Below are 16,101 nucleotides of genomic sequence, written 5' to 3'. Positions count from 1 at the left end.
GCGTGGAGGCGCCTCGATGGCCGTGCGGAAACGGCCTAAGATTTTTCATTCAATCCTTGCAAAAGAATGTATTTTATTCATTTTTTAGCTGGAATTTTCTGAATAGTTCTCCTTTGTGCCCTCCATCCAATGTGGTGAAACACAGGGAATGGACTTCTAGAGTTTGAGCACTCGTGTTTCAGTTAGCACAACCCCTTCTGTATGAAGATCAGCTGAGAAGCTCTGCACATACTTTCCTGTTCAACAGAGAATAACAACAGAGAAGCATCTTGAGCAATTTGTGCCTTAGAATTATAGAGTTGGAAGAGACCCCAAGGGCCATCAGGTCCAACCCCCTGCAATGCAGGAACACACAGTACAGGAACACCTTAGTTTCTCATTTATTCCCTTGTTTCGCAAAGTTGGTTATATGGTTATGCATTTCGTTCTTTCCAAGAGTTACCTTCACTCCAGGTTGGGGCTATTGAAATAGAGTTCCATATACAAAGTGCCACTGCAGAAAAGGCCCTTTCCCTCTTAGCCACTACTCCGAGGTTGGGGCACACAGTAAAGGACTTCCACAAATCATTTTAGAATACGTGGTTCATAGCCTGGAACTATTTGGGGTTTGAAACATAACAGCCAGGACACTTAGCTGCTTAGAAGACAGCTGAGACAACTCATCTACTACTACCACCAGCAGGATATGTTCTTAATAGCTAGAGGTGGTCATTTTGCACTAACTGAACCTTCTCCACTGAGACAGGAGGGCATCTTGCAGATGGCTCCCAATAGGGAGGCAGGAAGAATTTTTTCTTAAACTTCCCGTTCCTGTGTGGGAGTCACCCTCCTCGGTTCTTTTTCTGCCTCAGATAGGGAGAGCAGCCTCAGAGCCTGACTCTGGCCATCTGTTTTACTTTCTGTTGTTTTTTTTCTTCTGATCTCATCCTAGACTTGCTCTATCTATCTCTCATCTCCTCATTTCCACTCACTGTCTGTCTCCTCCAGGTCACCCACTCCTTGGGTTGAGGCTACTGAGACAGGGATTTTCCAATCTTTTTTGCACGGGTGCTGGATTCCGGGCAGCGAAATCCTCAAGAGCCTGAAGATTGCCACTCTGAGAGTCTGGCTCCTCAGTGCTGGGGCACTAGATTCCGGTCAGGGTGGGAGGCTCTGCCTGCGTCCCATCCCAAGGAGTGCCCTCCCCTCATTATGTCCCCAACCGTAGTCCAGTCGGGATGTGATCAGAGCATGAGTAGTTGTGGCTGCATCATGCTTATCAAGGAAAGGCTCCAGCTAACAATAAACTGAGGGATGCAGAATGGTGGAGGATAGCCTGATCTCATTAGTTCTTAGAAGCTAAGTAGGGTTGGTTCAAGGAAGGCTTATAGAGGTAGGCAGTGGCAAGCCACCTTTACTTAGACAGTTGCCTAGAAAATCCTGTGGGGTCGTCATAAGTTGGCTGCAACTTGGCAGAACTTCATGCCCAGAGAGATCAATACATTCCTTGTGCCAAGAGGGCCCAAATCCACCAAACAAGTGGTGAACTTAGTCATGTTTACCAGTCTCAGAAATGTTGATACCTTGAGATGTTCCCAACAAGTTGCCCAGTGACCCTGAAGAGTTCTGACATTATTGAGGTAGAGGTTGGGTATCATTAATCTGGAGCAGAATATGGGACTATCTCCATTGACTTGCTCCCTCATCCTAATTATTGTGTGTGAATTGACAACACATTCCAAGAAGCACAGTGTCAGAAAATAGTGGAGTGATCAAGACAAGATGTCATACTCTAATCACAATAGTGATCTCTACAAGGCTAACTTTAGAGTCAGGATCTTCCATATTCTGCTTTTAAGTTCTCAGGATACTCAAAAAGAGGAAAAATTTCTTGTGATTCAGATGGTGGTTATGAATGTTTAATAAGGTATTATAACAAAATCTAGCCAAGATATTTTTTCTGCATTGCTCCCTAAAGATTGGGATCCCCAGTAGTCCTCTTGACGGGCAAATTGGTGGTCACATATTTGCACCATATCCCATCAGCCAGTAAGTTCCCAAGATCTCAAGACTTGCCTAGCTTCTTAAAGTTGCTGAAGCCTAATTGTGAGAAAGCTTTTCCCAGACAGGCTATTTACCACCTTCCATGTTATCCTTGGCTGTGCTGCACTAAAGCTCAGGTGAATTCCTTGGGAATTGGCAGTACAGGCCTTAAGCCTGGAACAGAGTGAAAGAGAGCAAATAGACGGAAATCATGTTGTTTTGTAAAGATTCACTTTCTCCTCACCATCCCATGGTCTTCCACATGTAAACCCAGTACACAGCTGTGCGTGGAAGCTGCTTGCCTTTGAAAGTGGTGAATCGACAAGTATTTGTGTCAGTAGCATAGGGTTCTGAGTGGGAAAGAACTAACCTCCCTCCTAAGATCCAGTGCCTATTTACAAGATAGTGCAACCGCTCTGTACCTTATAAATGTTTCTGATTGCAACTGTGTACACAGATGCCATATGCTGTAAAGGTCATTCAGAGAGCAACATACTTTGCTTGGTATACTTTCAGGTCACAAACGGTAGATCTATATTTGCCACTGTACTTGACTCCAACACACATTTTTCAAGAAAAATTAAAGTCTTTTATGGGCCAGCCTACTGGTATGGAAACTTCAAGTGAAGGAGAAATGAAATACAAACAGTTTACAGGTTTGTGGTCTCTACTTCTCGATTTGTTTTACATTGATTCTATTTTATATAGTTATGCAAACAGTTAAGAAAAAGTGTTTACAAATGTTTGTCCTTTTCCAAAGTTAGGGTTGGCCAGGTTCAATAATGCCTTCCGTTTTGTAGCGATTTTAAGGTTTCTGCTGCCATACAGTCCTATCACTAGGAAGCTGACTTCATTCTGACTCAGGCAGACAGAAGATGGGGGATCAAGTGATGGGAGTGGGTTTTTTAATGGTATTCTCTGTGCAGGGAACTTTTTTATGTACAAGACTATATGATCACGGAAGCCTTCACTTGCATTCTGAAGCAGTACACAATCAATAGTCTGTAGTTGTGCGTGGATCTTCAAAATCTGCATTGAACTGAACCGCCCGGGAGAGCTCTCCCTGCCAGGCAGCACATTAACTACATGGCACCAATACTGTGGCCACATGGGCATGCACCCTGTAGTACAATCCAAATTGTACTATAGTAGTACATGTGGGCATGCACCCTATAGTACAATCCTTTGAGTACAATCCAAATATAACTCTGTCTCTTCTTTTAAGATCTGGGTATGTATGATATTATGTACCTATTTAGGCTGAAATTCTACAAACCTATGTGTAGGCAGGAAAAAGAAAACAAATGGAACCAGAGATTGTTCCCTACGTGTACTCATAGCTTTGAGGAACTGAAGCGAAGAATATTTTTGTTGTTGTCTTTCTCATTTGCCAGTGATTGACCTAAAATCTCTTCCATGTGTTGAAACCGTCAGAGCCATTCCAAATAAAGTCTCTCAGTGCGTCTCCTGAGATAAATGTTGGGGATCCAAATTTATAAAGGGCTATTTTGGGTCACATGTGGACTCTTGATTACTGGACAGCAAAATACATTCAGAAAGAATTCAGCAAAAATGCATCTTTGCTGTGACAAATGACTTGTTCAGTTTAGCAGTGCAGTTTGATAAGGAACGCTAATTAAAGCATTTGCTTTATTACTTGTCTTTTCTTCAGATCCTATTGAGGAGGAAGATGCAAATGTGCTTTTTAAATCAGTTGAAGAAATACTGAAAGCAGCTGTTATGGCAGACGCAGACATTCTTTCGGAGATATTGCAGCTCTTAATGGACTGTGTGAAGGACCTTTGCAGAAAGTTCTACAGTTTGGTGCCTGAGAGCTTATATCTTCCCGCACCACCCTTATACTGTCCTCAGCCAGCATTTCTGAGTGAAGTAAGTGATTTTAGGAGTTGGAGGCAGAAAGCTGAGATTTTAAAATTTTGGATTCAGTTCCAGTTTAGACATTAACTTTTAAAAGTAATTTGGTTTTTAGACACTTTAAACTGGTTAAGATACACCTCCTTCAGAATAAATTCTTTTGCTTGAAATGTTACACTGATGCTTTTACTTGAGAAAAAAAATGTTTGTTTTAAATTGTTCACCTCTGAATTTTAAGTGATTTTTACAAGCAAAACAAAAAAGGAAATTAAAATCTTAACCAGGCAATTGAAAGTCAAAGATACTGAGAGAAAGAATATTTTATATTATTTACCCCCGCAGTACTGCACACTTCGGAATTCGCAATCAAATCACGTTTGATTGAGAGAATGAATTAAAGGCCAGAAAGAACTCTTTATGCATTTATTTGCATAGAAGGAATTGCAAACACTGATGTTGCTAATTGGTGTAGTTATCTTTTATTTTCCCCAATAGAGAATATTTTAATTTTTCTGAACACAGAGCTCACTGCTAAAGGGCCAAGCTTTTTAATTTAACCTGAATTATATGAATGCTGATTAATGTCTTCAGAATAGTGTTTAAAGAGGGGTGCATTTTTAAAAGCTACGAGCAAAATTAGTACACAAAACATTTTGCATGTTGCTTATTTTCCAATCATTTTATGTTTATTTTCTTTCAGAAATATCTCTAGTTGTTCATTTCAGTAATATGAGAAGTACCATGATGAATCCATGCATTGAATGTTTTGTGTGCTTGCTCTGGTGCCCGTGCGGCTTCAGAGGGATGCTGTGATCCAGCAGAGGAGCTCAGATGGGCTTATGCCGTGGACGGTGCCTGTGTCTGTCTAGCACAGGGGTCTGTAACCTGTGGCTCTCCAGATGTTCATGGACTTCAATTCCCATCAGCCCCTGCCAGCATGCCAATTGGCCATGCTGGCAGGGGCTGATGGGATTTATAGTCCATGAACATCTGGAGAGCTGCAGGTTGCAGACCCCTGGTCTAGCATAGTTTGGCAGGTTGAAATTAATTGTGACACCAATTTACGCAGAAGACAAGGGGCATATCATTGTATGCAAAATGCAGTGAAGAATTTGCGTAGTGTATATTTATTTTGCTGAACTGTCATATTCTTCTATCGTTCAAAATATTCAGGAAGAATGCACTGATCTGCCACTAAGAATAGAAAGGGAATGTCGGCAGAAGGTTTCCGGGGTGGTTCAGCGAATTCTGCTGCTTTTCCAGGCTGCTCATTGTTCTTTTCCTGCTGCTCAGTGGTATATCATGCAACTGAAGTGGGCAAGAAAAATAATGCAAAAGGTATGTTAATAAAACTGCTCTTAATTTCACCCATGTTGACGCCAACTTACTCAAAGCAACATTTTGATAGTCAGAAATGTATATTATACTGTATGTATAGCTGGAGCAGAAGTGAGTACTCGCCACCACTCAAAACAATTTGCTGATGTTGTATTTCAATAATTTTGATTGCACAGTTGATTTGGAAGGGTATAACTCTGCTTTGGGACTGCACTGTGAAAAGAAAGAGGGTGGGCTCTCAAGTAAAAAATACCTAGGAATAGATGTTCTAACATCATGAACTAAGTTGTCCTCTTTACCTTTTCTTTTTCCTTCCATACTTCCAGATTCGCAAGAAAGGAAGTCTTCCCTTGTTAAATAGTCTTCCTGAAAATTTGCTTAATTATTCTAAATCTCATTCAGTATTCTTTAGACCTATGTCATCTGGAGACAGCGGATTTGATGATATTTCATGTAGGACAATAGGTTTGTATCTGCTTAAGTGAATAAAGAAATCAAGTTGGACGGATGAAATCTTTCTCATAATGTCATGTGTGAAATTTCATTCTAAGGCTACATCTGCTAGCCTAGCCACTGATGGCATCTTGCAGAGAACTGTCTATTTCCTGTGACTTATGGTTGTTTTACTGCATATTTTACTATGAAAAGTTGTGTGTTGTTTCTTTTGCTAAGAAGACTATGCAAATGAATGATCAGGTTCTTAGCCTGAGTTCTTTCTGTTTAGAGCCTTTCAAATAATGGATGGGTGTTTTCAGATATCATGAGCATTCACTGCAGCTATAAAGAGACCCATATAAAGTGAATATAATCAGATCAGCATAAATTTTGACAAGAAGATTATCCCTTGCTGCTCCCGAGGAAGTGTCTGTAATGATTTAAAATGTTGTGTCTGTGTTTCTTAAAATGAGAGGTAATTTGCAGGAGGAAGCGGGGGTTGGGGGAGAGCGGGATGAGAGAGCGAGGTGATTGGTTGGCACTTGAAAGAAGTAGTGAAGTGGGGGGGTTTAGAAGAAGAAGAAGAGTTGGATTTATGTCCCCCCCTTTCTCTCATATAGGAGACTCAAAGGGGTTTACAAACTCCTTGCCCTTCCCCCCTCACAACAACACCCTGTGAGGTGGGTGGGGCTGAGAGAGCTCAGAAGAACTATGACTAGCGCAAGGTCACCCAGCTGGAATGCACAGGCTAATCAGAATTCCCCAGATCAGCCCCCACAGCTCAAGCGGCAGAGTGCGGAATCAAACGCACTTCCTCCGGATTAGAGTACACCTGCTCTTAGCCATTATGCCACTGCTGCTCCTCTCTAGAGGGAGAGATCGTGTCAGTCATTTGGGGAAACACAGTTAGAAGGGGCTAAAATAAACAGAACAGTGTGATGTTAACAGCCTAGAAAGCAGTGATATAAAATACAAAAGAAATAGGTAGAATATACATAGAAGACATTTGGAAACCAGAAATGAAATCAAATCCTAATACAGTCATACAGAATATAAGAGAGTAAGAGTGTAGATTTATGTGAAGTGAAAGTCACTTCAGCCAGAAGTTATTGTCTCAAATTGTTTTATTCATTGTAGGGATTGCTAAGGATTGCATTGTTAATCACTTCCTCTTGGTCAGATTGGCCAGAAATTTAGAAGGGTTTTTTTGCCATTTTCTGGACTTGGAGCAGGGGTCACTTGGGTTGTGGCAGCAGAGGTAGTTGTGCAGGGGGTTGGGCTAGATGACCACAGGAGGTACCTTCGAACTCTTTGTTTCTGTGATCTACTTCACTGTTTTCTGTGTACTAATCCTGTTTTGTTGTGAGAAAATCTGTAGTTTGTTAAATAAGGTTATTAATATATTTTCTTAACAATTCAACCCTATTTGAGATTTCTTGATGAAGCATACTACCATCAGGATTTGGATAAGCCAATGCCATTCGTTAGAACCCATAGTTGAATTTTTCTTTTAAATACTGTTATTTAAATATTGTTATTTTTCTTTTAAATGCTGCTATTTACAGCTGAAATTTGCATTTCTGTTTACTCGCTTGATGAAATTTTTATGTGTCTGCCTTTCCTTTACAGAGTGCTTCAGGGAATTATGTGCATTATGTTGGATGCTTCACGTTCGTGAAAGGTTGTCGGACAGTTGCAGGCGGTACCAAGCTGCAAGAGAGAATTCAGGAATTCAGAAAGTAATTATAATGGTGTAAAATTTTTAATAATCACCACTATCTTTAAGAGTGCAATGTCAACGTTAGCCCAAATAAACTCAAAAATACACACGTTGCACTCTGGCTGTGTCCAATCTTATATATTGATCTTACATATAATTAAGCAACTTAACACTTCTATTTGTATTTACATTTCCTTATTTCTCTGACAAAGTTCTTAAAGATACAGCATAAGTCTTCCAACTTATAACTAAACATAAATAGGTATACGCGCGAGACGTTTTTATGTAGAACCTACAGAATTGGAATATGGACTATGTGGAACTGAAGCTTTGTTTCTGAACAAAGAATTGAATGGACTAAGTGATTATTTATGTTTAGTTATAAGAGTTGGAAGACTTATGCTGTATCTTTAAGAACTTTGTCAGAGAAATAAGGAAATGTGAATACAAATAGAAGTGTTAAGTTGTTTAATTATATGTAAGATCAATATATAAGATTGGACACAGCCAGAGTGCAATGTGTGTATTTTTGAGTTTATTTGGGGTAAAAATTTTAATCCCATAAATCTCATACAATATTTCAGCTCCTTGCTCATCTCAAAATACTAGTGAATACCAAAATTCAAACAGTACATGGCGATGGCTGAACCATTTATGCCTCAGACATGTATGGAAAGTGGAGACTGGCTCTTAGAGCATAAGGGATGACTGAAAGGGAGTGTTCCTCCTACCCACACCCCCGGCATTTCTCTCCTAGTTGGTCTGACTTCCAGTATTGGAGGCCATCTTGGGAATGAACTGTAGGAAAGTAAGCCATGGCAGCTGATGATGGGGAGAGAATTCAGACTTCCTCATCCATATACTCCTTTTGCTCTAAGGTTGAGCACCCCACCCTCCATTTTATACTTAATTGGGCAAACCCCGTTTTAAACATGTGGTTCTACTTTGATGTATGTTTTGAGATTTACAGAATAATCCCATGGAGAGATACTCCTAACTGAGGTAATTCTGAATTGTATTACGCTGTAAGGGTTCAGATCAAATCTTGAGACAATTTACTTGGTGCCTTGTCTTTTTTAGGAAATTACAACAACTGAATTTGATGCCTGTGTAGTCGAGCATTGCCTGAAAGCACTGGAATGGGCTTGCCGAATGCTTCCTTTTGCTAGGTTCATGAATGTCGAAGAACTTGTCCAGGACATCATTCTGAGTCTTATTGGGGAATTGCCACCAGTCCAAAAGGTAAGTCTGTTGAGTCAGAAGGTAAAGAGCGTTACAATTTATCTGCCTTATCTTTTCCTTTTCACATGAATAATCATTTTTATTAAAATAATTTCTCCAGAAATACTGTAAAGTGATCTCAAAATTTATGTTTTTGTACAGGTGGCAGAAATTTGGGTGAAAGCGTTTCCTAACCGCGAAGATGTAAGAGTCCCATTAAGAGATAAATATAATGGTCTGCACCAGCGACTTAGACATTGTGTAGTCAAAGGTAACATACATGATACTAAAAGTAACAGAAAAAGAAGAAGAAGAGTTTGGATTTATATCCCCCCTTTCTCTCCTGTAGGAGACTCAAAGGAGCTTACAATCTCCTTGCCCTTCCCCCCTCACAACAAACACCCTGTGAGGTGGGTGGGGCTGAGAGAGCCCCGAAAAACTGTGACTAGCCCAAGGTCACCCAGCTGGTGTGTGTGAATTCCCCAGATAAGCCTCCACAACTCAAGCGGCAGAGCTGGGAATCAAACCCAGTTCCTCCAGATCAGAGTGCACCTGCTCTTAGCCGCTACGCCACTGCTGCTCCTAAACTGCTCCTAAACTGCTCCTAGACTGCTGCTAGACTGTCAGTCCAAACACAGCTTGGACTGACAGTCTAGCATTTTCAAAAAAAAATCAGCTTTCCTTGGCAAGCGGAAGTATGCAGTACTGACAAAGTTGTAGTGTTTGCTTCTAAAAGAGCCAGTGTGGTGTGGTGGTTAAGAGCAGGTGGATTCTAATCCGGAGAACTGGGTTTGATTTTCCACTCCTCCACCGGAGTGGCAGAGGCTTATCTGGTGAACCAGATGAGTTTCCACACTCCTACGTTCCTGCTGGATGACCTTGGACTAGTTTAAACAAGATACTGTCTCTGGCTCACTATATATATATTTTGACCTTGAGCCAGTCACAGTTCTTCGGAACGCTCTCAACGCCACCTACCTCACAAGGTGTCTGTTGTGGGGAGAGAAGGGGAAAGGAGCTTGTGGGTATAAATCCAAACTCCTTCTTCTAAAATATTGAGGAAGAAACTTTTTGTATACTTGGTTCAAATTTAAAATCTGGATGTGATGGAATATATTTTCTTGGTCTGAAAGGGGAATATAAATTAAGTCAATAAGCACACGTGGGATGGCATTATACATCTGAAACTGAGGCTTAGATTGTTACCGTGCAGTCAGGTGTGTGTGTTAAGTGCTGTCAGGTCACCTCTGACTGATGGCAACACTATGAATCAATGTCCTCCAAAACATACTGTCATTAACGGACTTGCTCAGGGCCTTCAAACTGAGGGCCGTGGCTTTCTTTATAGAGTCAGTCCATCTCATGTTGTGTCTTCCTCTTTTCCTGCTGCCTTTCCTAGCATTATTGTTTTTTCCAGTGACACTTCTCATCACGCAGTCAGATATGATGTTTAATTAAAATAAACTCTGCAAAAATAATGACAACAAATCCTCTGTGTGTCTTCACGGCTAGGGCCCAGTGGTGAAAATATGATGTCTGCAGTTATAGAGGCTGCTCACAAAGTGAATCTGAAAACATTAAAGCGTGTGATAAGGAACATAGGGCCCCATCAAAGAAATATCTGGGAGCCGCCTGAAGAGGAGTCCCAAGATCTTGGAACTTGCTGCTATGATGGATTCTCTTTGGGAACGAGCCTGAGCAGAAGCACAGTCTCTGATCTGGGGAACCCTCAGGTTTACAGTGATGCAGAAACAGGAGACTCTGTCTCTGAAGCCTTGCTGATGGAGGAAACCAGAAGGAGAACTCCTTCACAGATGCAAGAAGACGACAGGTAAAAGTCTGTAACATTTCAATGTAGTTCTGCCTTCCATCCCATTGTTTGTATTAGAGCAGCCTCCTTTGTTTTGATTTCTATATTGTAGGGAAATCTTTAACCATGCAGTGGATTTGACAGGATATAAGAGCGCACCTGAAAAGTTAAAAGACTTCAGCATGAAAGAAACAAACAGCAAAAGCAAAACCAACAAAGCCCTCTCTGATCGTTGTGTTTTGCCTGTAGTCGGTGAATGGGAATTTGAACGTGATGATGATGAATACGTGAAGTTCTTAGACCTGTTTTTGACTTACGTGCTTGAAAGAGATCACATCAGTCACGGGGACTCGGCAGTGCCTTTCCTGAAGAGCTTTTCAGCCCTCCTTAGGGAACACGAACTGAACTCCCTCCTTTTTGATGTTCACACGACACTGAAACGTCGACAGAATAGAACTAAAAGCCAAACTGTTTTTAGGGCTGGCTCTTCCTATGCTCTTATTTTGAACCCTAGTAATTCTCAGCCATCTTCTTTGTGTGATGAAGAGAAGAAAGAATTTAAAAAACACTCGCTACCTGTCTCCGTTCAACAACCAACCGAGCCTCCTGGCCATGACTCTGTGAGGAAACTCGGCTCAAAAAGAGGATTATTTGGTCCAATCCCACTGTCAGTTTATGCAGCCAATTCCAGGAAAGGGACAACACTTTCACCAGTATTAACTCAGTGTCCACCTGACCATGCTTCTTCTGTCCTCCAAATACCTCCAGTTCAGAAATATATCTACAAAGCCATTGAGGTGACCAATGATGTACAGAGAGAGGAATCTGCTCCAGAAATGAAGAATGCATTTGATCATGTTGCCCGCTTGCTTGAATGGATGATCAGGTGGTCTGATAGACAGCTGCTTTATGATTGGTTCTCAGCAGACCCACCTCAGGAGCGCCGACCAATGATGCACGTAAAAACATCCGCATCTGCCGTCCTTGCATCATTCCAGCTTTTGGAGCAACGGTGCATCAACGAATCGCAAGATCAACACGCTCGCTTTTGGGTAAGCCAGATAAGTTAATTTGTGATGGTGCTTTCGTTTTATGTTGTTTTCTGGATACATGAATTTGGAAATAAAAAAGCAGAAGCTGGGGGATTGCGAGGAGGGAGCGTGGCTTGGAGGTTGAACATCCGCTTGGCGTGCAGAAGATCCTGGATTCTATCCCCATCATTTCCAGTTGAAAGCATCAGGTAGCAAGTGGTATGAAAGACCTCAGCTTTAGACTCTGGAGAGCAGCTATCAGTCAGAGCTGACTGGTATTATTATTAGGACTAATTAGGAGTGGTATTATTATCAGGACTAAGGAAACATTTCTTCACGCAACGCGTGATTGGTGTTTGGAATATGCTGCCACAGGAGGTGGTGATGGCCGCTAACCTGGATAGCTTTAAAAGGGGCTTGGACAGATTTATGGAGGAGAAGTCGATCTATGGCTACCAATCTTGATCCTCCTTGATCTGAGGTTGCAAATGCCTTGGCAGACCAGGTGCTCGGGAGCAGCAGCAGAAGGCCATTGCTTTCACATCCTGTATGTGAGCTCCTAAAGGCATCTGGAGGCCACTGCAAGTAGCAGAGTGCTGGACTAGATGGACTCTGGCCTGATCCAGTAGTCTCTTTCTTATGTTCTTATGACACTCCTGATCTTGATAGGCCAGTGGTCTGATTCGGTATAAGACAGCTTCATGTATATGTGTGTTCATATGAGGAGTCGGAGCAGGGGACACACAAAAATTTTACCCCATCAACCAAAATCTCTTCTTCCAAGGCCTCAAGAATTGAAACAGGCTGATCCCCTCTTCCTCCCTTTTTCTTGAATACATGAAGCTGCCCTATATTGAATCAGATCCTCCATCTATCAAGGTCAGTCCTGACTGCTCAGATAGGCAATTGTCTCTTCAGGATCTCAGGCAGATGTCTTTCACATGATCTACTGCATGATCCTTTTAAATGGAGATGCCAGGGATAGAACCTGGAAACTTCTGGCTGACCAGATGTTCTGTTGTTGAGCCACAGCCTCTCCCTAAAAGTGGGTCTTCAATCCATTTTCATCACCAACAGGCTGGTTTGGGTTTCTTTTTCTTGCGATAGTTTTACTAAATCACACTTTTCTGCATACCTTGGAATCCCTCGATGTAGAAACTCCTGCCTTATTTGCCTGTGGTCCCATTGTGCAGCTTTTGGGGTGGGACTGCCCTAGTAGAGTAACACACTAATTCAAGATGGCTTGTAGCAAAAGCAGTCATAGGTTTTTGTTGTTTGTTTGGCGTATTTACTGTGTGGCTGAGTGCCAAGGAAAACATAGGCTGTTAAATGATCAACTTGCCTGTAAAGCTGTTGCTAGGAAATAACAAACATTCCAAGAATTCAGGAGTTCTTTCTGTGAAGCATTTTGATGTTCCCGAAGACTTCAGTGAGAGAGACTAGGTTTGTGGTATTTATTTAGGAGAAGTCTTGGGGTGTAATCTTGCTAAGTGTGTCCTGATGTTGTTGCTAGTGTGTAGGAGGATGGGGAGAAGCCTCTTTTTTTGTTGCTTGTTCTGCTAGTAGTCTTTTTAAGTTGTCTGGGTATTGCAGTGGCCAGCAGATTAAAAAATCTGGCTACTGGATTGGATCCCAGTGATCATTTCTGGAGAGGGTGCCATTTTTGCCTTCCTGATACAGAATTCCAACTCACCCCTCATTGTTGTTTTTGGGGATCCCTATCCCCAAGACCACCGAGGCGTAAAAGTAAATGTTCAACAGGGTCCAAGCCATGATTTGCATTTGTTTTCCAAACAAATTTAATACATCCAGAGGCAGTATTCTTGGAAAAGAAGAACTTGTTGAATTTGCCATACTAATAGCAAGGAGAAATTATTTAAGATGTAGTGTGATTAAATATTTCATCAGAACAAATCCATCACATTTGATGTTAAAGATATCACCATCATCCAGTGACACTAGATGTCCCTCAAAATGCAGGTGAGCACTGGGTGCCTGCACAGAATCTCCCTTGGCTTGGATCCAGTTGTTAACAGATGCTGACATGCTGCAGGGCAATAGTGTAACAATTTTAGAGAAGATGTGTTATTGTGGATTATGTTTTTATTGTGGATTATGTTTTCACAAGCCTTATGCGATTGTTTCAGAACCCCAGGAAACCTTGTGCAAGTACCGGTTCTTCGGGTATTCCATCCAAATTAGAGAAAGAAAGTAGTGTGGATACAGGCTATTCTCCATCAGTCAAAACGCCAGTTGGTGTCCAAGGTGGAAATGCTTATTGTGAACCTTATGAAAGGACTTCAAGGTAAATTACTGAGTGCTCACATTGGTGTAGGAGTTGAGGAAAGTGGGAAGAAGCTAGCAGTTGTGTGGGGGAAAAAGACTTGAAGTCTGTAATCGTTGTAATCTTTTATAACGTACAGGACTATGCATGAAGAGCAGCCTGAGAAGAAAGAAAATAATTTCAAGGATCATTCTGTAATACATGCCACAAAGAGTGGAGAAGATTTTGATGAAGGTCTGATAGAAATGGGAGGATGCACACCAGATGAAGGAGATGTGTCGTCTGAAAATGGTTATTTAAATTAAATAAAACAGTGCAAATTGTCAGTAATCTCTGTGCAGATACACACTGAATTAAGATTAGTTTTTGCATGTTCAGTTTAATAACATGGCCTCCTGATAAAAATGGCTGTTTAACTGTTACTGGTGCTGGAATCTCGCACAAATCAGTTTTCCCAGAGGTTTTATATTTAATGTATTGTCGAAGGCTTTCACAGCCGGATTCAACTGGTTGCTGTGGGTTTTTTGGGCTGCGTGGCCGTGGTCTGGTAGATCTTGTTCCTAACATTTCGCCTGCACCTGTGGCTGGCATCTTCAGAGGTGTATCACAAAGAGAAGTCTGACTTCTCTCTGTGATACACTTCTGAAGATGCCAGCCACAGATGCAGGCGAAACATTAGGAACAAGATCTACCAGACCACGGCCACGCAGCTTGGAAAGCCCACAACTACCAGTTTTATATTTAGCTTCTCCTAATTAAATCCTAAAGCCAGTTGTTATTAAATGGTTGATCTGGTGCACTTTTATGTGGTCATTGAAAGCTTGATGAAAGCAGAAAAATGCTGAACAGCTGGAAATTTTGAAGCTCCTACAATATTCTGAGAAAGCATTGTGCTGCTTAGTTGCCGTTTGCCTTTTCAGCAATGCAAACAGAAAGGACGTTTTCGAATAAATTCTAGATATATGCGTTGTTCTACTGTGGGTGTGCGCATGCTGTTGTTAGACTGCAGCCACAGAGGACAAATATGATGGTTGCATTTTAATTTGGAAGCTTTTCAGGCATCCTCTGAGATGTGAGAGAAAAAACCTTGGGAGGCCTGCAAAGTGCAGGTCAACTCAGAATATGGTTCTTAATATAACAGTTTAAGAGTCTCTGACCTTAAATAAATGCTTTTAGAGAACATGTAGCATCTAGCGGCAGGGGAGCAGATGGGGAAGGGGTCCATCCCTTCAGAAACAAAGTTTCTCTCATTAATTACATGTTTTTTTAACTTTTTAGAGTTCTCTGAAGAACCATTTGCAGCTTCAAGGAGTCCCACCATATCTGTCAGCATTAAATCAGTTCAAGCAAAAAAGGCAAGTTGCTGCCAAGATGACATTCTGCGAGCAAAGAGTGCAACATCTGAAGTCAACCTCCAGCATGACACTGATCAAAAGGAGGAGAGCAGCATAGATGCTTGTTCCTAGTCAGGGGACTTCATGCTTTCTCTGGCAAATCTCTCCTGATGACAGCAGCTCTCTGGCAGAAAAGGAGAAGGGAATGCCTGAGACTGCCTCCTCAAGAGGCAGAATCTCCTGATACATTGTCAAGAATGGGGAGATGTAAATCATACTTGTTCCAAAGCTTTAAAAAAATAATTAGAGAGCTTTACACATTGTCAGATATCATGGAGTTTTTCCCAGTGCCATTAGTGAAAAACCTAGTGAAAAAGCCCTGAACTCTGTATTTGCTGATGATCCCTCAAGGGATTCAGTGCATTGGAGAAACTAGGAGGAGGAGGAGGAGGAGGAGGAGGATTTATATCCCCCCTTTCTCTCATGCATGGAGACTCAAAGGGGCTTAAGAACATAAGAAAGAGCCTGCTGGATCAGACCAGAGTCCATCTAATCCAGCACTCTACTACTCCCAGTGGCCCACCAGGTGCCTTTGGGAGCTCACATGCAGGATGTGAAAACAATGGCCTTCTGCTACTGTTGCTCCCGAGCTTACAAACTTCTATCCCTTCCCCTCTCACACCAAATACCCTGTGAGGTAGGTAGGGCTGAAAGAGCTCTGAAGAACTGTGACTAGCTCAAGGTCACCCAGCTGGCATGTGTTGGGAGTGCACAAGCTAATCTAGTTCCCCAGATAAGCCTCCACAGCTCAAGTGGCAGAGTAGGGAATCAAACCCGGTTCCCCAGATTGGCCTTAAGCTAGTAAGGGATTGGGCTAAAGTGATTACTGAAGTATTGGTACATGAGTATCTGATAGCAGAGGTCTCCCCATAAATAAATACCTAAAGACTAGGGTCAACATTCTAACTTAGGAGACTGCTATCATGGCAGATCAGTCTTCTTTGTACAAGTTTCGCAAGAATAGATGTTTG

The 16,101-nt window shown here is 41.8% G+C and overlaps 1 protein-coding gene across 6 annotated transcripts in view; it reads left to right on the top strand.

Moving 5' to 3' along the window:
- Positions 1–16,101, top strand: part of CPLANE1 (ciliogenesis and planar polarity effector complex subunit 1) — a 61,873-nt gene that overhangs the window by 19,439 nt on the left and 26,333 nt on the right. For all 6 annotated transcript variants that reach the window (XM_048503543.1, XM_048503540.1, XM_048503539.1 and 3 more), the window contains 12 exons: positions 2,539–2,678; positions 3,695–3,912; positions 5,071–5,235; positions 5,562–5,700; positions 7,300–7,409; positions 8,471–8,632; positions 8,774–8,882; positions 10,124–10,442; positions 10,534–11,473; positions 13,600–13,757; positions 13,876–14,027; positions 15,015–15,091. In XM_048503543.1, the coding sequence (XP_048359500.1) occupies positions 2,539–2,678; positions 3,695–3,912; positions 5,071–5,235; positions 5,562–5,700; positions 7,300–7,409; positions 8,471–8,632; positions 8,774–8,882; positions 10,124–10,442; positions 10,534–11,473; positions 13,600–13,757; positions 13,876–14,027; positions 15,015–15,091 (2,689 nt within the window). The remainder of the gene's footprint in view (positions 1–2,538; positions 2,679–3,694; positions 3,913–5,070; positions 5,236–5,561; positions 5,701–7,299; positions 7,410–8,470; positions 8,633–8,773; positions 8,883–10,123; positions 10,443–10,533; positions 11,474–13,599; positions 13,758–13,875; positions 14,028–15,014; positions 15,092–16,101) is intronic.

This window comes from Sphaerodactylus townsendi, linkage group LG07 (genome assembly GCF_021028975.2).
Source record: "Sphaerodactylus townsendi isolate TG3544 linkage group LG07, MPM_Stown_v2.3, whole genome shotgun sequence".
Classification (NCBI taxonomy): domain Eukaryota; kingdom Metazoa; phylum Chordata; class Lepidosauria; order Squamata; family Sphaerodactylidae; genus Sphaerodactylus; species Sphaerodactylus townsendi.
The sequence above is the reverse complement of the archived record's forward strand: the minus strand, read 5'-3'. Positions and strand labels throughout refer to the sequence as shown.